At 35.4% G+C, this 23,988-nt stretch overlaps 1 protein-coding gene across 2 annotated transcripts in view; it reads right to left on the bottom strand.

Annotated features, from left to right (window-relative positions):
- The window catches only part of CNTLN (centlein), a 283,942-nt gene that overhangs the window by 62,929 nt on the left and 197,025 nt on the right, over nucleotides 1-23,988 (bottom strand). For both annotated transcript variants that reach the window (XM_077765063.1, XM_077765065.1), the window contains exons 17-18: nucleotides 22,964-23,057; nucleotides 22,661-22,884 (exon numbers count right to left, since the gene is read on the bottom strand). In XM_077765063.1, the coding sequence (XP_077621189.1) occupies nucleotides 22,661-22,884; nucleotides 22,964-23,057 (318 nt within the window). The remainder of the gene's footprint in view (nucleotides 1-22,660; nucleotides 22,885-22,963; nucleotides 23,058-23,988) is intronic.

Below are 23,988 nucleotides of genomic sequence, written 5' to 3'. Positions count from 1 at the left end.
CGCCTGGGTGGCTTAGTCGGTTAAGCGACCGACTTTCGCTTAGGTCATGATCTTGCGGTTCGTGGGTTCGAGCCCCGGGTCAGGCTCTGTGCTGACTGCCAGCTCAGAGCCTGGAGCCTGTTTCAGTCTGTGACTCCCTCTCTCTCTGACCCTCCCCTGCTCACGCTGTCTCTCACTCTCTCCTAGAAATAAATAAAACATTAAAAAAAAAATACTAAGAAAAATCATGGCATAAATTAGAAATTTCTTCTAAAGACGGAAAGATGATTTAAAAAGTTCAGACTTAGATGATAGTATACAAAGTATGTCTCAGAGGTTTCTTTTAAAAGCTCTTTTTTGGGGGCGCCTGAGTGGCTTAGTCGGTTAAGCGTCCGACTTTCGCTTAGGGCATGATCTCGCGGTTCGTGGGTTCGAGCCCCGCGTCGGGCTCTGTGCTGACGGCCAGCTCAGAGCCTGGAGCCTGTTTCAGTCTGTGACTCCCTCTCTCTCTGACCCTCCCCTGCTCACGCTGTCTCTCTCTTTCCTAGAAATAAATAAAAATATTTAAAAAAAAAAAAAAGCTCTTTTTTTAACACAAAAATTTCACACAGGAACTTCCGTCATCCTTCATTCTATTTGGTATTTAGAATTGTCTTTTTTCAAATAGTTAAATCTTAACCTAACAGAGTAATCATTCAGTAAATCTGTGCTATACAAAGTATTCTGATTCATATAGATCTTTCAGAAGAGAGTAATATGGAGTAAAAGAACTCAATATTTATTAACTGAGCTGGTTTCTCTGCTTTCCTCCTGTATCAGTGGTTCTTAAACAATAAACAGTACTTAGATATGTATTTTGAAAATTAGTGGAGGCACTTTTGAGTGCAATGATGATTGGCACTGAAATGGGTGAGCTAGGAACACCATATAGATCAGCATGCCCTGGCCAACAGAAACTGCCCTGCATCCTGCAAGGATTTCAGTTTCCTCCTAGTTATTCACGTAGATGAATATGCATAGAATGAAATGTATCTAAATCATAACCAAACATTACATATAAACAAAGTACTTATTTCCTGTGGGTCAGAAATTTATAAATTACGTAAATTAAGGGAAGACTGAAAGATGAGAAAGACAAATCCTTTCTTTTCTGGGGTCTAGGAAATAAAGGAGGAAACCAAATGGCCAGGGATACATGAAAAAGATGGTCAGAGGGGAAGAGGCGTGAGATAAGGAGAAACACTGAAGACGTAAGTGTCTGACTCCAGGTGTGGCAACTCTTCCCAAGGCTATTCTCTTCAGTTCATCCTTTGATTTGGTGAGTTTTTTTTTTTTTAAATATTAGTTTGAGTTCAGTTTCTGATATTTGCTAAGAGAGTTCTGCTAATAAAACCTTCTAAGAAAAGCCCAACAACCTCTTCCCTTTTACTCTTTCATCAATTCTTCTATGGCATCTAACACTGTGGACTAACTCTTCTCTTGTTCTCATTACAAACATTCCCTTTCATGTTTCTGTATTACGGTACTCTCCTACTTCTTCTCTGACTCCTCTTCTGCCCATATATAATATACACCCCCAAATTTTTATCTTGTTGCAAAGATCTTTTCTACCTCCATCCTTCTTTCTCTGGAATAACGACATTAATAAGTTTCTTCATTTAAACAAAAATTTTTAATGTCTTTATTTTTGAGAGAGAGACAGACAGAGTGCTAGCTGGTGAGGGCCAGAGAGAGAGGGAGACACAGAATCTGAACAGGCTCCAGGCTCTGAGCTGTCAGCACAGAGACTCACGGTGTGGGGCTCAAACTTACCAAGTGCGAGATCATGACCTGACCTGAATTCAGATGCTTAACTGACTGAGCCATCCACGCACCTCAGGTTTCTTCATTTATGATATATGTCAAATATGCAATAGATGCACAAAGAAATATATAATAAATGCTCATGTACCAACCACTTAACAAAGACACTGTATTACCAAGGCAGTTGAAGGCTATGAACCTGCTTCTTCTGACTCACCAGAAATAATCTCTATCCTGAACACTTTTGGTGTTTATCCTTGCCTCACATTTCTTTATACTTTTAATACATATATGTGTATGTCCAAAGCAAACATACAGTGATTTTTAAGACATTACTCTTCACATTTTAACATTACTGAAATTGGCATGTATCTTCAATTCCTGGATACCGTATAATTCCTGCTATTACTTAAATAATATTTCTTTCTTAATACTTCATTTTCTGTTGATTGCTGGTGAATACAAACATCATCTTAGCATATATTGACTTTATATCCAGCAATCTTGCTGAAACTTATTATTAATATGTCTTGAGATTGTGTGCAGACAGCATCATGTTTGAAAATAAGGATTGTTCTGCTTCTTCATTTCTTTTAACTTTTATTTCTTTTTCTTAGTGCCTGTGCACTCTAGCACCATGTCTAGGACAAGCAATGATAGCAGACAAAAATGTCCTTCTCCTGATGTTAAAAGGAGTACTTTTAACTTCCACCATTCAGTATGATGGCTGTTTCAGGTTTTTGGTATATATTTTTAACAGAATAAGAAAGTTCTCTCCTTCAGGGAGCTTGGGGGGTTCAGTCAGTTAAGTGTCTGACTTCGGCTCAAGTCGTGATCTCACACTTCATGAGTTTGAGCGCTGAATCAGTCTCTGTGCTGACAGCTCAGAGACTGGAGCCTGCTTGGGATTCTGTGTCTCCCTCTCTCTCTGCTCCTCCCCTGCTCATGCTCCGTCTCTCTCAAAAATGAAATAAAACATTAAAAAACATTTTTAAATAAAAGAAAGTTCTCCGCTGTTAGTAGTTTACTAAGAGAATTTTATCATGAACAAAAATACTGTATCAACATTTATCAAAATACCGTCTTCAATTTTTTCATTGTGGTAAAAATCACGTAACTCAAGATTTATCCTCTCAACCAATCTGTAAGCATATAGTACCCAGTACAGTATTCAAATTGTCCCTCTTAGCACTGGTTTCACTGCATCCATAAGATTTGATATGTTGTGTTTTTGTTTCATTTGTCTCGTGGTGTGTTCTAATTTCCCTTGTGACTTCTTCTTTGACCCACTGGTTAAGAGTGTGTTGTTTAACTTCCATACTTTTGTGGGTTTTACAGTTTTCCTTCTGCTATTGATTTCTAGTTTCAGTCCATTGTGGTCAAAAAAGATACTTGGTATGGTTTCAATTTTCTTGAATTTAAGGCTTATTCTGTGGCCTAACATGCGGTCTATCTTGTAGAAAGTTCCATGTACACTTGAAAAGAACACTGTAGTTGGGTGGAGTGTTCTGTATGTGCCTGGCAGGTCCAATTAGCCTACAATGTTTGTCAAGTCCTGCATTTCCTTATCAATCTCGTCTGGTTGTTCTATCTATTATCAAAGTGGAGTATTAAGTCTCCTCCTATTATTGTCTTGCTATCCGTTTCTCCCTTAAATACTGTCAAAATTTGCTTAACATATTTAGAAGTGCCGATATTTAGTGCATAAATATGTATCTTCTTGGTAAATCAACTCTTTTATCATTATATAATGTCCTTCTTTGTCTCTTTTAACAGTTTTTCATTTAAAGTCTATGTTGTGTGATACCAGTATAGCCACCACTGGTCCTCTTGGTTATGGTTTGCATAAAGTATCTTTTCTATCCTTTCACTTACATCCTATGTGTCTCCTTAAATCTAGAGTGAGTCTCATGGGACACATGGGTGGCTCAGTCAGTGAGGAGTCTGACTCTTGAGTGGAAAACCCAAAAGACTCCATCAAAAAACTGCTAGAACTGAAACATGAATTCAGCAACGTCTCAGGATGTAATAACAATGTACAGAAATCAGTTGCATTTCTATACACCAATAATGAAGCAGAAGAAAGAAAAATCAAGGGATCAATCCCATTTACAATTATACCAAAACCCATAAAATACCTAGGAATAAACCTGGTCAAAGAGGTGAAAAACCTATACACTGAAAACTATAGACAACTTATGAAAGAAAGTGAAGACACACAAAAAAATGGAAAAACATTCCATGTTCATGGATGGGAAGACTATTGTTAAATATTTATCAGAGAGAATGAAATCTTGCCATTTGCAACAATGTGGAACTACAGTGTATTATGCTAAGTGAAGTCAAAGGAAGACAAATATAGGATTTCATACATATGTGGAATTTAAGATACAAAACAGATGAACATAAGGGAAGGGAAGCAAAAATAAGATACAAACAGAGAGGGAGACAAATCATAAGGGACTCTTAAATACAGAGAACAAACTGAGGGTTGCTGCAGGAGTGTTGGGTGGGGCCATGGGCTAAACGGGCAAAGGGCACTTGTTGGGATGAGCACTGGGTGTTATATTTAAGTGATGAATCAGTAAATTCTATTTCTGAGGGGGAAGAAAAAGTGTCTGACTCTTGATTTTGGCTCAGGTCATGATCTCAAAGTTGTGAGACAGAGGCCTGCAGTGGGCTCTGTGCTAACAGCATGGGACCTGCTTAGGATTCTCTCTCTTCCTCTCTCTCTGCCCCTCCACCACTCTCTTTCTCTCAAAAATAAATAAACATTAAAACAATAAAGTGAGTCTCTTATAGACAGCATGTAGTTAGATCTTGTCTTCTTGAGTCCACTTGGCTATTATGTTATCTTTTGATTGGGGAGTAAATGTAAATCCAGTTACATTAGAGTAATTAATGATAGAGCAGGGCTTGTAGCTGTCTTGTCCCTGTTCTTTTCTCTTTATTTTGTTTGTATTTTAATTTTTTGTAGTTTCATGCCTTGACTTTTGTTCTCATTTTCTTGTGTGTACCTTCTATAGGTAATTTCTTTGTGGTTGTCATGGGACTTTTGTGAGACATCTACAACAATTGATTTTAAGCTGATAACAACTTAACTTCAAAAGCATACAAAATTGTTGCACTTTTCCTTCTCCCTCCCAAACATTTTATGTTATTGATGTCACAAATCGCATCTTTTTTACGCCTATCCATTAACGTATTTTATAGTCATTTTTTACACTTTCATCTTTTAACTTCTATGCCGGTGTTAAGAGCGATTACACACCAACAGTACAGTTTTACAGTACTCTGTATTTAACTACATGTTTACTTTTACCAGTGAGTGGTATACTTTCATATGTTCTCATGTTGCTGTTTAGTGTCTTTTCATTTCAACCTGAAGGACTCCCTTGAGCATTTCTTGTACGGCAGGTCTAGTGGTGATGAATTCCCTGAGCTTTTGTTGATCTAGGAAAACCTTTATTTCTTCCTCACTTTTGAAGGACAGCTTTGTCAGATGTATTATCCTTGGTTGGCAGTTTTTTCTTTGGCCGTTATTTCTTTAAATAAACATTCTGCCCCCTTTACTCTCTCTGTTCTTCTTCTGCAACTCCCATGGTACATGTATTGATCCACTCAATGTATTCTATAAATCCTTTAGGCTTTCCTTACTCTCTTTCAGCCCCTTTTCTTCTTGCTTCTCTGCCTGGTTAATTTCAGATGACCTGGTTTCAATTTCCCTGATTCTGTCTTCTGCTTTATCAAGGTTGATGTTCAACACTTCTAGTGAATTTGCAGTTCAGTTACTGCATTCTTAAGCTCCAAAGTGTCTGCTTCTTTTTAGCATTTTCCATTTATTGTGAAATTCTTGGGGCACCTGGGTAGCTCGGTCAGTTAAACGTCTGACTCTTGATTTCAGCTCAGGTATGATCTCACAGTTCGTGAGTTCGAACTCCACACTGACAGTGCAGAGCCTGCTTGGGATTCCCTCTCTCCCTTTCTCTCTGCCCCTCCCCTGCTTGCTGTTTCTCCCTCTAAAAAAATAAATAAATAAAACTAAAAAAACCCTCTCATTTTGTTTATGCATCATTTTCTTGTGCTTGTTGTACATCTTTACAATGGTTATTTTGAATTCTTTGTCATATCATTCATATACCTGTTTCTTTAGGGCCAGTTTCTGGAAGTTTATTTTGTTCCTCTGGTTGGGCCATTTTACCCTGTTTCTTTGTGTCCCTTGCAACTTTGTGTTGCTATCCATGTACTTGGATGAAACATCCCCCTCTTCCAGTCTACAAACTGGCTTCCCATAGGGAAAGGCCTTAACCGTGATCAGCCCAACTAGAGATTCAGGAGGCTCTAAAAACTTTTTCTGTAGATGTGACTTCTCTGAACTGGTGTGTGTAGATTTCTAAGTAAAAAAATTTCCTGTTTGTTTTCCGGGAGCTACTATTCCTTGCCCACTCTGATGTCTGCCATACTGGAGTCCTAAGAAGCAGCAGCATACCACTCAGCTCTTTTTTCCATCTCAACAGCTCCCAGACATCTACCTAGAGCATTCCCAGTCCCACTGATGCCCCAAACTGGCAAGACAGAAACTAGTGCTTCAGGTAGCCCCTGAAGGGCGGGAACGTTGTACACACACTCCGTCCTTCCCTCTTGATTCAGCCCCTGTCTGCTGCGCCAAAGGGCCTTTGCCACCCAGCTCTTGTCTGGCGCTCAGTGTTCCCTGGGCTTCTCAAGTATCTGGGCCCTGTCAGAGGTCTAAGACAAGCAAGACAGAAAACAGGTCCCTCAGGACTGTCCCTGAGGGTGGATACCTGCTCTGCTCTTCTCCTTCTCTCCCGAGAGCAACCTCGGCTTCAAGCTGTATCAGCTTTGGTCTGGTCTACCATGGGGCCCCCGCAACAGCAGCAGGCGTCCAGCTGGTTTTGGTTCTCAGTGGCCTCTAGGCATCTATGGTACGGCAGCACTCGGAGACAGGTGCAGAAACAGCCGGTCCCGTAGGCAGCACACTGCAAAGCCACAATGTTGGATATAAGGACCATATACTCCTCTCCTCCTTAGGAACAACCTGGAAACCAGGAGTTTCCGTCTGATCACAAAGCAGTGTGCCAGGTGGAGGGACGAAGTTGAGAGAGTCCCACAAGCATATTCAACACAGCTAGCTTCACATTCACCAGGGCTGAGGTGCCTCTTCCCTGGTTTCTGGATTTCTTACAACAGCAATCGGTCTGAGTAATGTTGACTTGTTTTCTCTCTGGGAAGGAGGGTCTGGTGCTTCCTTCCAATTCTGCCATCTTGCTGATGTCGCTCTAGATTTTCTGCATCTTTAATATACTGTTCCCTTTTCTTTGTTGGAGTAATGGATTATATAAATAAGATTTCTTTTTTTAACTTTTATTTCTAAATAAATACATTTTCTAATGATGAAACCACCTTTTTATTTCTGGAATTATCCTCATTTATTTATGATATTAGTTTTTTATACATTATTTGATTAGCTTTGCTAATAGTTTAGGAATATTCACCTATGTTCACAGCCGAGATGAGCCTTTAATTCTCCTTTCTCATACTATCCTATCTTGCTATTGTGTCACAGTTATATCAGCTTCATAAAATGAGGTGGAATTTGCTTCTTTTTTCTATTCTTTGGGAAAATGTGTATGCCTAATAGAACTTACATATAAAACTCAAATTGCAATCTCATGAACCATTCATAATGTGGGATTACTTTTTTTGTGGATAGCTTTATTAAGCTATAATTTACATAAATGAAATTCATCCATTTTTAAAGTATTTGACTGAATTTTAGTAAATTTACAGAGTCGAGCAATTATCGCCATAGACTAATTTTAGGACATTTCAATCATACCAGAAAGAAACTTCATGCCCACTTACAGACATTCCTTTCCCTTCCCCATGCCTACACAATCTCTAATCTACACTCTGTCTCTATAGACTTTGCCTTTTCGGGACATTTCATGTAAATGAATTATTACTGTATTTGATCTTCAGTAACTGACTTCTTCCACTGAGCATGTTTTCAAGACTCATTCACGTTGTAGCTTGTATCACTACTTTATTACCTTTTTAAGTGCTGAATTCATCTGTATGGGTGTTTGGGCTGTTTCTTCCTTGGCACTATTATGAACAATGCTGCTATGAACACACAAGTACAGGTTTTACGGGAACTTCTGTTTCTAATTCTCTTCGGTATATATATACCTAAGTGGAACTGCTAGGTCATATGGTAAATCTACATTTTCCCTTTCAAGGAACTGCCAAACTGTTTACCAAAATAGTGCACCATTATTCATTCCTACCAGCAATGTATGAAAGTTTTAATTCATCCACATCCTTATTATCACTTGCTATTGTTTGTTAATTTATTAGTATCAATGATCCAGCTTTTAGGTTTTGATCATATCTATTGTGTATTTGCTTTCTACAATATTACGTTTTGTCCTTATCTTAGTATTTCCTTCTTACTTTATTTTTTTTCCTTTGGGATTAAACAGTTGCTCATTCTTAAATTGAATGTAACCAGTTACATTGGTAGTTCACTAATTTTTAAACTTTTTCTAGTCTTATTGCATATAAAGGTATATATTTCCATCTGAGTACTATCTTACTTGCATCCTCCAAGTTTTTATGTCATTCAATTTGAAGTATTGTCTCATTTTTATTTTATTTTCTCCTTTGACCCGTTAGTTACTTGAAAATGTCTCCATTAGTCTGCATCAGAATTTTCAAAGTTAAGGTTTAAATTGATTTCCAATTTCACTTGTGTTAGACAGTATTTTTTTTTTTTAATGTTTTTATTTATTTCTAGGAGAGAGAGAGAGAGACAGCGTGAGCAGGGGAGGGTCAGAGAGAGAGGGAGTCACAGACCGAAACAGGCTCCAGGCTCTGAGCTGGCAGTCAGCACAGAGCCCGACGCGGGGCTCGAACCCACGAACCGCGAGATCATGACCCAAGCGAAAGTCGGACGCTTAACCGACTAAGCCACCCAGGCGCCCCTAGACAGTATTTTTTATATGACACCAAATATTTAAAATTTGTGGGGAGCTGGCTTTTTGGCCTAATTATGTGAACATTTTTGATAAATATTAAGAGGAAGACTTCTTATTGTTTGTTCAAATAGTATATACACTTAATGACAGCTTTATCTTAAAAGTAAGAAAATTTGTAATTTTTGCACTATTCATTTTGAGCCATTATTAAATGTTCATATTTTTATATATTGTTTATATATATAAATATATGCATATATATTTTTAACATATATATATGTTAAAAGCATATAGATAAAGCAAATTCCTTGAGATAACTCTAAAAGGTACTGTACATTTAACCCTATTCTCTAATTCTTCTCCTTCTCTTCCCATTGCTCAGTTCCTCTCATGAACTTTTCTAATCAACAGCATTTGACATAGAGTTGTTCATTTGTCTTTGAAATACTTTCATCGCTTGGCTCTTAGATAGCCTTTCCTCTTGGTTTTCTTCCTACTTAACTGACGTCCCCTCTTCTTGTCCTTATTCATTTGTCCAAACTTTGGAGGGTCCTGTGCTCAAACCTGGAACAACTTCTCTTTTTTATCCACCTTCACTTCCTAGGTGATCCCATCCAGCCTCACATTTTAAAATCTGATCTAAGTAACTCCAAAATTCATACCTCTAGCTGAGGCCTCTCCTTTGCATTTTTTTCTTTTGTAAATTTTTTTTATTATTATTTTTTTACAAATAGTTTATTGTCAAGTTGGTTTCAAGTGAGATGCAGGATATGTGAGTGTAAAATAAAATGCAAAGGAGCTCTCACTTGACATCTTCATTTCAGTAACAAATTGTCACCTGGTGACAGTGATAAGGTGTCACTGATATTAGCCTCTAGGGGTTCACATTTCTTTCTTTCTTTCTTTCTTTCNTCCTTGAGATAACTCTAAAAGGTACTGTACATTTAACCCTATTCTCTAATTCTTCTCCTTCTCTTCCCATTGCTCAGTTCCTCTCATGAACTTTTCTAATCAACAGCATTTGACATAGAGTTGTTCATTTGTCTTTGAAATACTTTCATCGCTTGGCTCTTAGATAGCCTTTCCTCTTGGTTTTCTTCCTACTTAACTGACGTCCCCTCTTCTTGTCCTTATTCATTTGTCCAAACTTTGGAGGGTCCTGTGCTCAAACCTGGAACAACTTCTCTTTTTTATCCACCTTCACTTCCTAGGTGATCCCATCCAGCCTCACATTTTAAAATCTGATCTAAGTAACTCCAAAATTCATACCTCTAGCTGAGGCCTCTCCTTTGCATTTTTTTCTTTTGTAAATTTTTTTTATTATTATTTTTTTACAAATAGTTTATTGTCAAGTTGGTTTCAAGTGAGATGCAGGATATGTGAGTGTAAAATAAAATGCAAAGGAGCTCTCACTTGACATCTTCATTTCAGTAACAAATTGTCACCTGGTGACAGTGATAAGGTGTCACTGATATTAGCCTCTAGGGGTTCACATTTCTTTCTTTCTTTCTTTCTTTCTTTCTTTCTTTCTTTCTTTCTTTCTTTCTTTTCTTTTCTTTTTTTGTATGTTCTATATTTTTAAATGGTGTGCATTTATAAATAAATTTGTTATATTTTATTCAACTTTCTTGATATGCTTTCATATGAAGTTTTTTCCTCCCACAATATTTAGTATATTATATTGTCACAAATATAGTCTATCATCAACTTTCTAGTTACTTTAATTGGAATCCTGACAATTAATTTTTTTTTACCTTGTCATATATGATTGGTCATCACACTCTGTGTGTTATACCACTGTAGTATCTTTTGGGTTATTTCTCCCCCCCCCCCTTTCTACTTCTTTTATTATCTAGATATTTGTTGTCTTTTGCCATGATATTTAAATAATCTCTCATTTACTTCCATTTAATCTCTATTTTCTCAAAGTTTAGTCTCAGGCTAACTGTATATTAGAACCATCTGAGAGCTTTAAAAAACTATCAGGGTGCAAGGATCACTACCAGACATTCAGATTTAACTGGTCTAGGGTAGGACCTGGGCATAAGTATTTTTTAAAGCTCCCCAGGTGAGAGGAATATGCAGCTAGAGTTGAGAACCACAGCTATAGCAGATTATTCACTAACTTCAAAAAACTGCTTTCTCAATTTGATGCCTTTTCAAGCTTTCCTTCATCCAATGGCTTTGTTTTACTTACACAACCTTCAAAATCAAACCAAACTATAAGTCTAAGCCCAAATGCCACCTCCTTCAAAAGCCTTACTAAATAATGACTGTGATGAATGACTGTCTTTCTCCATCTATTACATATCCACTGTACATCTGGCACACAAACAGAATATATATATATGTATATATAGGATATATATAGGATATATATATATATACATATATTCTATACAAATTCTTTGTTTTGTGATATACATGCCCAACTCTCCTAGTAGTATTTTATATAGGGGTCAAAGATATTATTTAAGTCATTGCTGAATATCCCATTATTAGAATGGGATATGTTAGGTATGTTATGTTAGGTACATTAAACTAAAAGGAATTGTAACAAATATGTCTATCCGTGTGCAAACCAAAATTCTAGGCATTTAAAACCTAACTCTAAAATATATGCATAAATAAATATCAGAACAATTCCATAGTGAGAAAAATGTTATAGTTTGTCATTTCTAGGCATGTTGATATTGTAATAAGACACTTACCTGACAGTTCATTGATGCAAAGAATAAAAATACTACTAGGAATATAATACTATGCAATGTATTATAACACTGGTTTATTATAAACAAAATAAATTTCTAGCTGATGTTTTCAAGTCACATTTTCTTATTTTACTATTTTCTGGGTAAGATCACAAGTCAATCTAAAAACAGAGTATAAAAAGTATGATTTTTCAGTATATAGTGTTCTGAGTGATGATAATAATAGTTCCTTACAAAGTCTAATATAAGACACAGACATTCTGTTAACAAATATCACTTGGTTCATCTAGAAGATAAGACATAGGAATAAGACAGTCACGTCCAATTCCACATGGATTCTCAGCTCAGATCCTGGTTTTTGCACAGTTTACCTTGCGAACATGATCCGAGTGACATTTCACAAATTCCTGGATAAATGTTGCTACACTCTGCTAGGAGAGAGACAGGCTATGTCATGCACAGATCAATAATAGCACTGTGTTTCATCAGCTTCAAAATCAAAAGTGCTTCATCTGGCAAAAGCCATGGCCCTAGAGAATCTGACATATATAAACTGAATACCCTACAAGGAATGTGTACTACATAAGCTATTGGGATAAGATAAAAGAAAACTCTGGAGATTAGCAGTGAAGTACAATAAGAGAGTAGTTTTCTACTTCATTATTACTAGAGGTGTGAACACAGACCACAAAAATGAAAATGAGGCTATTTAAAATTCTGCAATTACTGATAGAAAAAAACAAGTCTAGTATAATTTAATACCTTCAGTCTTTTAAGTAAGAGATATATAAATAAATACAAACCAAAGATAACTGTATATTTAGGAGACAACAGTAATCATATATATCTACACAGTTGAAAATGTTTTATGGAGAGCCATAAAATATGGTCTTTTTAGAATTACAGGGTTTACTTAAAGACACTTCAGATTTAGTAGTTAGTATTCTCGAAGTTTATATATACTAAATTAACCTAAAAACCCAAGATATTTGTTGAATGGGTTATGCTGTTGTTTTTAATTCCAGATTTCGACACTTGGCAAAAGTCTTTTATTTGGGCTTTGATTAAACTAATTTAAGATTAATTGGTTAATGTAATTGGACAAGAGCTGAAGCAAAATTGAAAATTCAAATCCTAAAAATGAACCTGCTTTAAGATTACAGTTGCCAAAAAAAAAGTTTCTGAGAACAAAATCTGCTGTTGCAAAATTTACCTGTATCTGACTCAGATGGCAGGGGAATCAAGAATTCATCAAGATATCTGAGCCAATAATGGTGTTTAATCACAAAATAAACAGCAGTGTGTATTTATGTCATGTGTGCTGAAATATTATGCTTGAGTTATGAGATTACTTGGGGACACTCTAGTTGAGGAGTTATAGAAAAGGCAGATTAAAAGCTGTTAGGCAACAATGGTCTAGGGTGAAAGTCTGGTTCTCTAGCCCATATTTTATAAAGTATCTCTTTTCTAGCTTTTGGAAATATTATCATGCCTCCTCAATACAAAACACTGGAGATTAGTTAGTGCTATTAATATAGAGAAATACCATTAGGGAGGGACAAAAAGGAGTATCCTTTTCCTTTAGAAAACATGTAGGACCACTGTGCAAATCAGGGTCTAGAAAAGTAAATGCTTATAGTTATCAGAAACGTAACACAAGTAAGTGAGGTGAGCCTGATAGGATTTTTGACAAACAGAAGATAGTAGGCCTCATTTTCCTTAAAAGTACCATAAGACTAACATTACTGACTCTCCTATAAAAACCATAATTTCCAACACGTTCATGATACTATATCATCTATTAATTGATTTAACTTTATTGTTCTTTCCTTTAATGTCATCAATGCCTTCACCTTCTCAATGTAAATGAAATATTCAGTCTTGACCTATCTATCTATTCCTCCAGTTCTCAAAATTGATTCTCTAGTTCCTAATCACAAAAGTCTGTAGGATACGTTCACTTATATGCATATTACTACCTCAACATAATATATTACAACAGAATTATTCTTTTATCTTATGCTAACTTTAGAAAAGGAGAATGTCTGTTGCATGGAGTAAGTGACATATGAAGCAGGCTTTAAGTGATGTGCTAGATTTAGGAGGATGTAAAGAAAAGTTACTTGAAATAGAAAATAATTTTTTTAATTTTGATAAGAATATGTATTATCATATCAGCATCATGGTAAAACCTAGTCATAAATCAAACTTCATTCTTTCATTGAGAATGTACTATGACCTTAATTAGGCAGATTCTGTGAAAGTTATCAAAGAAGTATAATATATGGTTTTGGTTTTGAGGAGCAAATTAGCTGCTAGATGCAACAGAATTCACAAATGTTAAACTTTAAAACTATTAAATATAAATCTGTATAAAAAGTCAACTTAGAAAAGTAGAAAGACTATGGGGTTAAGGTCAAGAAAAGTAGAGAGACAATAGGGTTAACATCAGTTCTTTAAGTCTTATCTGCATCATATATAATATGAGGATAATATCCTCCTTTGGGTTGATATAACAAGTCAAGATATAAAAAGTCAATTAATGTAGGTCTTCACATCAATAGGCTAAAAATCTCATGATCACATCACTAATGCAGGAAATCATTTGACAAATTCAACACTCATTTATAGTAAAAACTCAGTAAATTGGGAACAGAGGGGAGCACCCTCAACTCATAAAGAATATCTACAAAAGCCCTCTAACTAACATCATACTTAATGATGAGAAACTTGAAGCTTTCCCACTAAGATCAGGAACAAGGCAAAAGGTCTCCTCTTACCCTGCCTTTTCATCATACTGGAAGTCCTAGCTAAGTCAATAAGACAAGAAAATGAAATAAATGTTATACAGAATTGGAGGGAAGAAATAAAATTGTCTTTGTTCACAGACAATATGATTGTCGATGCAAAAAATCAAAAAGAATCAACAAAAAACTCTTGGACCAAATAAGTGAATATGTCACAGTTGATGGATAAAAGGTTAATATATTAAAGTCAGCCCCTTTCCAACATACCAGCAGTGAACAAGTGGAATTTAAAAGTGAAATACCTGTCCCTCCCTGCTCATGCTCAGTCTCTCTCTCTCTCTCTCAAAAGATAAACATTTTAAAAAGTGAAACACGATTTACATTAGCATACCTAAAAAGTAAATACTCTTGGATATATGTCTAACAAAATATGTACAATGTCTCTATGAAAAAACTGAAAATAGTTTGATAAAAGAAATCAAGGAAGAACTAAATAAAAGGAGATGTTCCATAGTCGTGGAGAGGAAGATACAGTATTATCAAGTTGTTAATTCTTCCCAATTGGCTCTATGGATTCATTGCAATTCCAATCAAAATCCCAGATGTACACTGACAAACTGACTAGAAAGTTTATATGAAGAGGGGTGCTTGGGTGGCTCAGTCAGTTAAGCGTCCAAGTCTTGATCTCAGGCTCATGAACTCAAGCCCCATGTTGGGCTCCATGTTGGGTGTGAAGCCTACTTACAAAAACAGGAGAGATGAGTAAATTCTAAAGTTTATATGAAAAGGCAAATTGACCAGATTGGTCAACACAGTATTGAAGAAGAAGAACAAGGCCAGAAGGCTTAACACTACCTGATTTTAAGATTTACTGTAAAGCTACAGTAATCAAGACATGTGGTGGGGGCAAAAGAATAGATAAATGGCCAGTGGAATAGAACAGGTAGCCCAGAAGTAGATACACATAAATAGTGTCATTTGATCTTTTATAAAAAAGCAATCCAATGGAGATAAGATAGGCTTTCCAAAAAGTTGTGCGAGAACACTTGGATATCTACGGGCCAAAAAGAAAAAAAAGAATCTAGACACAGACAGACCTTATGCCCTCACAAAAGCTAATTCAAAATGGATCACAGATATAAGTGTAAAATGCAAAGCTAAAAAAACTCATAGAAGAGAAAATAGGAGAACCCCCAAGTGATCTTGAGCGTGGAGATCACTTTTTAGATATGACACCAAAAGCATGATCCGTGAAAAAAAAAAAAAAAAAAAGAACTAGGAAGCTGGACTTTATTAGGATTCAAAACTTCTGTTGAACAAAAGAAAATGTAAAGAATGAGAAGGCCCATACTGCTAGAGACTGGAAGAAAGTATTTACAAAAGACACATCGGATAAAGGACTGTTTTCCGAAATACACAAAAAAACTAAAACTCAACAGTAAGAAAACAAACAACTGAATTAAAAAGTAGGCAAGAGACCAGACACCTCACCAAAGAGACAAACAGATGGCATATAAGCATAGAAAAAGATGGTTCACATAGTATGTCATCAAGGAAATGCAAATTAAAACAATGAAATACCTCTAGACACTTATAGAATGACCAAAGTCTACAACACTGCCAACAAATGCTAGGGAGAATGTGGAGCAATGGGAAACTCATTTATTGCTGGTGGGAATCAAAAAAGGTACAGTACTTTGGAAGACAGTCTGCCAGTTTCTTATAAAGCCAAACATATTTGGGATGTCTGGGGGGCTCAGTCAATTAAGCTTCAGAGTCTTCGTTTTGGGTCAGGTCATGATTTCATCATTTGTGAGTTCAAGTCCCACGTCAGGCTCTGTGCTGACAGTGCTGATCCTGCTTGGGATTCTCTCTCTCCCTCTCTCTCTGCCCCTCACCTGCTAGCATGTGCTCCCCTCTCTCTCAAAATAAATAAATAAACCTAAAAAAATAAAAACAACAAAACTAAAACAACAAAAAGTAAACATATTCTTTTTTCTTTCTTATTATTTATTTATTTTTATTATTTTTTAATAGTTTATTGTCAAGTTGGTTTCCATATAACACCCAGTGTTCATCCCCATAAGTGCCCTCCTCCATGGAGGAGGAAACTAACATATTCTTACCATATGATCCAGCAACCATGCTTCTTGGTATTTGCCCAAAGTCACTGAAAGCCTATATGCACACAAGAACCTCTATGGGGATGTTTATGGCAGCTTTATTCATAATTGCCAAAACATGGAAACAATCAAGATGTCCTTCAGAACCTGAACATAAACTGTGGCATATCCAGACAATGGAACATTATTCAATGCTAAAAAGAAATGAGCTATCAAGTCATGAAAAAAAGGAGGAAATTATTATCAAGAGAAAGAGGCCAATCTGAAAACTCTTTATATGACTCCAACTATATGAATTTCTATAAAGGCAAAGCTATGGAGAGAGTAAAAAGATCTGTGGTTGCCAGGGATTGAGGTGGGGGGTGGGGGGCAGTGGAGGATAAACAGGTGAAACACAGAGGAATTTTAGGGCAGGGAAAATGAATATATGAACAGATATGTATCATTTTACATTTGTCCAAACCCAAAGAATGTACAATACCAAGAGTGAACTATAAAGTAAACTATACACTTAGGGTAATTACGATGTATCAATGCAGGTTCACCAAGTGTAATAAATGTACCTTTCTGGTGGGGGTACTGACACTGAGGGAGTCTATGCATGTAGTGGGGGCAGGGGTATATGGGAAATCTCCGTACCTTCTTTTCAATTTTGCTCTGACCTAAAGCTATTCCCTCTAAAATAAAGTTTTAATAAAGAACATACAGTTTCATTGTTCTCAAGTTCTCCCTTCCACAAAACACTAGAGCACAGTTCAGGTAAGTTCTCTGACACCAAGGACTGCCTTCCGTTCAGTTCCCAAAAATATGTTCCTCATTTTCATCTGAAACCTCTCCAGAATACTCTTAATGTCCATATTTCTAGTATGAATCTCAAAACTCTTTACACAGAGTACTCACTACACAGTTCCAGAGCGATTCCATATTTTCAGATTATTTGTTACATTAGCACTCAAAGCTAGTACCAAAATATGCCATTACTGTGCTTGGATTGCTATAATAACAACCACCAAAACCCCATAGATTGGGTGGCTTAAAACACAGACATTTAATATCTTAAGTTCTGGAGGCTGGAAGTATGCGATCAGAATGCCAGCATGGTCAGGATGTAGTGAGAGCTTTCTTTCTCTTCCTATAAGGCTGCTAAAAACCGTGATGAGGGGCCTTCCCTCATGAGCTCTTCTAAGTGCAATTTCTTCACAAAAGCCCCATCCCCAAATACCATAACACTGGGGGTTAGGGATTCAACACATGAATTTTGGGAGAACACAATTCAATCCATAGTGATAATAAACCTCTTGAAATCTATTTTGTTTTTTAAACAAATACAGTGAGGAAATAATTCATCTATTCATACCTAAATGAATGTATAGATTATTATACTTCCTCTAAAAACATTATTTCAGGGGAAAGTTTTTCATAAAATACATACTCTAGTATATAAAATTTCACAAACATTTATGTTTGATATTTATCAGCTGATATCTTATATATAATTATTTAATACCTACTACAAAATATTCAAAAGATATTCTAAAAGGTGTTTTTACAGGAAAGGCTGCATTTTCTTTTATAATATGGATTCTGGTAGTTTGCTTCTATGAAACAATGCTGGTTAAATCTACATGATGACACATATGTGGCTATAAAGGAGTTTCCACAGTTATAATACAATTAAGTAATGTTACTGGAACAAAAGAAGATGACATTTACATCTTGTCATTCTTAAGATCTGAGACTCATTTTTCACATTTCAGCTGAATTACCAGTAAGGCTCTTAGGTCAAAGAACTGAGCATTCAACCTGGAAAAGCTAGTCAGTCAATATTATTAGCTTTAACATTCTATTCCTTGATGCTTACTTTTACAATAGAGAATTAAATACATTAGAAAAGGAAAACACATGTTTTAATTAGAAGTTAATTTTAGGAAAATTCACCTTAACTATATTTTACTTTATTAAATTTAATAATAATTGAAGTTAAGTGCTTTGTCTAACAGTAGGTCTCTATACATCGAAAAATGTTAGGGGCACCTGGGTGGCTCAGTCAATTAAGCATCCAACTCTTGATTTCAACTCAGGTCATGATCTTGCAGTTCATGAGATTGAGCCCCACGTCAGGCTTTGGAGTCTCTCTCCCCACCTACCCCGGCCATCCCCAGCTTGCACACACATTCTCTCTCTGGCTCTCAAAATAAATAAATAAACATAAAAAACTAAAATGTTATACAGCTATTACACTTTACCATTATTTATTATAGAAATAAGTGTTATGATGGCAGTAAGTTTTGTTAATTTGAATAGAGAATGGTTTTTATTATATATTCTTTCAAATATGAATGTATTTTTCAGTAAAAGTCATGTAGATACTACTATTTGTTGGTATATTTTCCCATTTAAAACTAATATTAAAAAGAGTTTTACTGAGATATAATTCACATACCACATTATTCATCCATTTAAGGTGTAAAATTCCATGCTTTTTAGTATATTCACAGATATGTTCAACTATCATCATAGTAGTTTTAGAATATTTTCATCACTTTAAGAAGAAACCCATATTAGCAACTGCTACCATAGTCTTCTTTTCCCTCAGCCCAAAGCAAACTCTAATCTTTCTGTCTCTATAGATTTACCTATTCTGGGTATTTCATATATATGAAATCATAAAATATGTGCTCTTTTCTAACTTGCTTCTTTCACTAAATATGTTTTTCAAGTTTCATCCATGTTATAACATGTATCAATACTCATTATTTTTTGTGGTTTAATAATATTCCATTGTATATACATACCACAATTTATACTTTTAACAACCAACGGACATTTAGGTTGTTTCTATCATTTGCTTATTATCAGTAACACTGCTATGAACAATACTGCCTTAAGATTTACTATCCTCTTATACAAAGCCTTATGTAAGACAGAGGCAAGTACTTAGGCTTTCTCATTTCTCATCTGAGTATTCACAAAGCTCTATGAATGTATGTGTCCTCCAGATTCCCAGGAATATGTCATAGCCTTTTGAAACTTTTATGGACAACTCATTTCCCAGTTTTCCTTTTAAGCTATTTGGTTAATATATTGTTTGACCTTAATTGGAATCTATCACCTCAGGCAGCCCGAAGTTAAAACACTTGCCTGTAACTGTTTTGACAATCCCATCTACCTACTATGCTTGCCAAGAAGGCTGTTCACAATGACTGAGATCAGAGTCATCTTTTCAACAGGGGTCTTCAAGGAAAGGATCAGACAGGTCAAATGATGACAACTATTTGGGAATCAGACTTTGCAGGAGCTCTAGTTCCATTCAGCTTCTGGTAGCTGCCAGGCTCTATGGGGAATATGAAAAGTCATTATTCCCAGGATACTGCTGAGTTAGGATAGTGGGGAATGGGACCAAGGCAAATTAAAATGCCACAAAGTGTCTTGTTCTTATTTAGATTTAGCTGTTTTTCTTGAATAACACTCCCTAGATTGTTGCAAGTCTTTGGTTAATTTCCAGAATTTCCTAGAGGAATTATAAGTGTTCCTCAATGTACATAGAAAGTCTCAAAAAATGCTTTGCAGTTTTCATGTAAAATGCTTTTATTTGATCTCCAATCTTTTTAAAGGTAAGGAATTTATGGCTTAGAAAATGATGAGGGAGAATGAGGCAGGCTGAGGGGTAAAGCAGAAGCTAGCACCCCAGGTGGGATCTGAGTAGTATTCCTTGGACACTCCTGGCTACCCAAGAACAAAGGAAAGGGGTTTAAGTGCTGGCTATGGTGATGTGGGAAACTAGGGCAAATGAAAAATTAAATTCCCCTACTCCCTACAGCCGACTGACAAGTCCTTGAAATGGGCAGAGTGACCTCCCTCTAGGAGCTCAGTTGCCTCAGTGGATGATGACACTTTACTGGGGGCAAAAGAGAACCTTAGCTTAACATTACCCCAACCTCAAGGATCTTATAAGTCAACTTTCTTTATCTCAGCTGTCACAAGATATATGCTGGCAATCATACTCCAAGCTTATGGCCCCCTGATAAACATCTAAAGGGTTTCATGACTGAGGTTTTATTAAATGGTAATAAACGACATTTTCCTAGCAACAGCTAGCCCCTCAAGGTCTTGGAGACCTTGCTTCCAAAATTCCTTAGAGACTTACTCTATCCCTGACCCCCCTCCCAACCTGAAGGTATATAATGAGTTACCGGTCATGACCTCAGTGCAGCTCTTCCTGCCCACGGATCTTGTCACCATGCTTTAATAAAATCAGATTTTTGCACTGAAGATGTCTTCAAGAATTCTTCCTTGGTTGTTGGGTCTGGACCACCCTACCATCACCCTAAAACTTTCACCAGAAAATTTGTGACTCCCTTGATCCATCAAGTATCTTAGAATTATTACATTGATCCTTACTTAGAAGATTAGGTTCTGCACAAAGCATTATGAAGATGTTGATTCCCGATAATGTTTGCTTATTTTTTCATTTCTTTTATGGAGGAATAAATCTTCAAAATTTATTAGGCTATTATTATGCTAATAGTACATGCTACAACGTGGATGAACTTTTAAAACATGAGAAGCGAAAGATGCCAAACACCAAAAGTCACATATTGTCAGGTTCCATCTGTATGAAATGTCTGGAAAGGCAAATCTTGAAGGGAAGCAGATTCTGCCATCCCAAAATGTGTCTCTTTGGCATAAGGATTATTTTGAGCTAAAGGCAACCGAAACCCAGCAGATTCAAGAAAAACTCTTTATCCATTACCTTCAATTGACTAAATGTACACTGGAAAGCAGGTCTGTACCAGGAAGGGAGATATTATCAGAAATACTTTTTTTATCTAAGAAATTTATCTGCATAATGGAGCAACCTTTGTTTTCCAAACATCTTCTCTAGACTTCCTGCGAAAGGCCTTCCTCCCTTGTATCCCCAGACTCCCACCCCTTTCCTTATTTCAGGATGTTATGTAAGCTTCAATTATCTAGCTGTTTTGGGGGTCTCATATTTTAATAGGGCTCACATATATATGAAATTAAATTTTTCTCCTATTAATTTGTCTTATGACAATTTAATTATTAGAGAAGGCAAAGAACCTAGAAGGGAAGAAGGAAAAATGTTTCTGCCCATACAACCATATAGACAGAGTGTAGATTAGCAGTTGCAGAGAGCTGGCAGAGATGGGGAAAGGATGACTGATAAAGGGTACAGGGTACCTTTATGAAGTTAGGAAATTGCTATAAACTTGATTTTGGTAACAGTTGCACAATTTTGCCTATATTGTAACAATGATTGAATTAAATAAGAGAATTGTATGGTATGTGAAGTATATCTCATTAAAGTTATTAAAACAAAAAAATTAATAGTGGGTGATTTAAATACCTCACTCTCCATTAACTGATAGAACTAGACAGAAAATCAGCAAGAATACAGAAGAGCTGAACATCATTATTAATCAACAAGACTCAGTAGATATACACAGAACACTCAGTCCAACAGCAAAATACACATTCTTTTCAAGTGCATATGGAATAGTCTACCTCATCTACTATTTGTTAGGACAGAAAACAAGTCTTAATAAATTTTTAAAATCCAGATGGTAGAAAGTAACTCACAGAGTAAGTTTGGAAGATGGGTCAGGTTTGGTTTATAAGGCTACTTTGTGAATAAAGCGAGAACATTTCTTGTATTATAACTACTATAATAGTAGTTATAGCTTTATAATTAAAACATTTACTAAATATTGGTTGAATCAAAGCACTAGATATTAGAAGTAAAGAATTTAAGCATAATTTAAAATTATGTATGAAAGTGATTTAAAAGTTACTTTCTGTAATGATGAATTCTATATAAGACGAATTTCCAACATACCATTTTTTAGACAAGCAAATACCTTTAAGAATGGAGACTTAAGGAACAATCTTTTCCTTTCCATGTGCTTTAAGATTAAATTATGATAACCACCAGTAGGTTATAATGTGCCTACAAATTATTATAGAAAACTCAATTCACCTAAATTTAACAAAAGCATAGGTAAATTATAGGAACACATTAAAATAGATATTTATGTTAAAGTCTTATTTTATACTAGTATTTGCAAAGAGGAACTGAGGCAATTACTATTTAATAATTTTATTTATAATGATAAATTCTAAGTTTTAGACATGGGCAAATGAGTGAGCTAAATGCATTAATGAAGTCTGTCCTTAAAATCCAAGTCATAGCACAATAAAGAACACAAAGAACACATGTAAAACAAAATATTCACCTTGATACTATAGTCTATTATAATTAATTTTTAAAGTTCATTTACCTTTATTGTCTGTCTGCTTGTCTGATATCGTTGATCAGATACTTGCTGCTGCTGAAGGAGTTTTTCATTGATTTCTTTATATTCTTTAATAGACAATTCTGCTGTCTTTTTGGCATTATGAAGTATGCTGTTTTGTTGTTGTAAAGATACAATACGTTCTCGTAATAAAATAATATTGCTATTTGATTTCTGGGAAGTTATATTTTTCCACTTTTCTCTGTTAACTATATAAAAAGAATGTTCATAATATTTTAAAAAATACATTAAATTTTAAAAAAATATTAATTTCATATATATCCTTACCTCTGGTAGGAACTGTTGTATGAGAACTCTTTTGTAGATTACCATTCTTCTTTTGAAAAGTTGGCTTTCTGGCATTCTTGTAATGAAAATAATTCTAAATTTGAAGGTTTTATAAAAATTAGATTATTACTCAATAACAACTTCCAGTGAATGAACACAGTAAATAATATTTATTCACCTAAAAATATATTTACTTATGCAAACTCAAAAAAATCTAAGCAACAAATTCGATAACTGATACCAAGAACTTATAAATGACCATAAACGTGCATTAAAATTGACCTACAAAAACAAAACAAAACAAAACAAAGTTGACCTAGCAGGCAGAAGATAGAAATACAAAATCAACCCTGAATTAGTAGGAATTTAACCTGTGGACAGTTTTAAAAATCTAGGAGTAAAGACAGTAAGAACAATAAAAATAAAATAAGAATAATTTAATATCTTATTCTCTGGGAAGCTAGGTTCTTATGTCAAATACTGTTATCTGTTGCATGAAGACTGATTAATCCCTTCTGACAAATAAAGTTTGACCATAAAGCTGACGAATGTTGATGGTAATAAAGTAACTTTCCTTTAAATTGTATGTTTTCCTCATGACATTCTAATACCCTGAAGCTAAATAAAATGAAGACATGACATTTGTTCTAAAATATTTCACTAATTTTAAAAAGGGTTGGGGCTCAGGGGAGAGGGTAGGAGAAATGAGTAAAGAGAGTCAAAGATAAAAGAAAAAAAACTAATTTATTTGTCACAGTCAGCATTCCATTCTGGGATATGAATAGAGTTTTATAGTCCATATACACAAGGATTTATTGAATATCAGGACTCGTAGAAACCATATAATGTTTCAAATATTTTTAGTATTTTTCATTATATGTATGTATGTAAGGCTTTATATATCATTACTCAAAATGATATGTGTTCTCAGGGGGGAAAATATCCATAAATGCAGGAAAATAAAACAAAAATAAAATAAGTGACCAGAAAGCCTATTGCCTGGAAATATCCATGGTCAAAATTTT

This window comes from Crocuta crocuta, unplaced genomic scaffold (genome assembly GCF_008692635.1).
Source record: "Crocuta crocuta isolate KB4526 unplaced genomic scaffold, BGI_CrCroc_1.0 scaffold687, whole genome shotgun sequence".
NCBI classification, from domain to species: Eukaryota; Metazoa; Chordata; class Mammalia; order Carnivora; family Hyaenidae; genus Crocuta; species Crocuta crocuta.
Note: the sequence above shows the minus strand (reverse complement) of the source record. Positions and strands in the feature narration are given on the sequence as shown.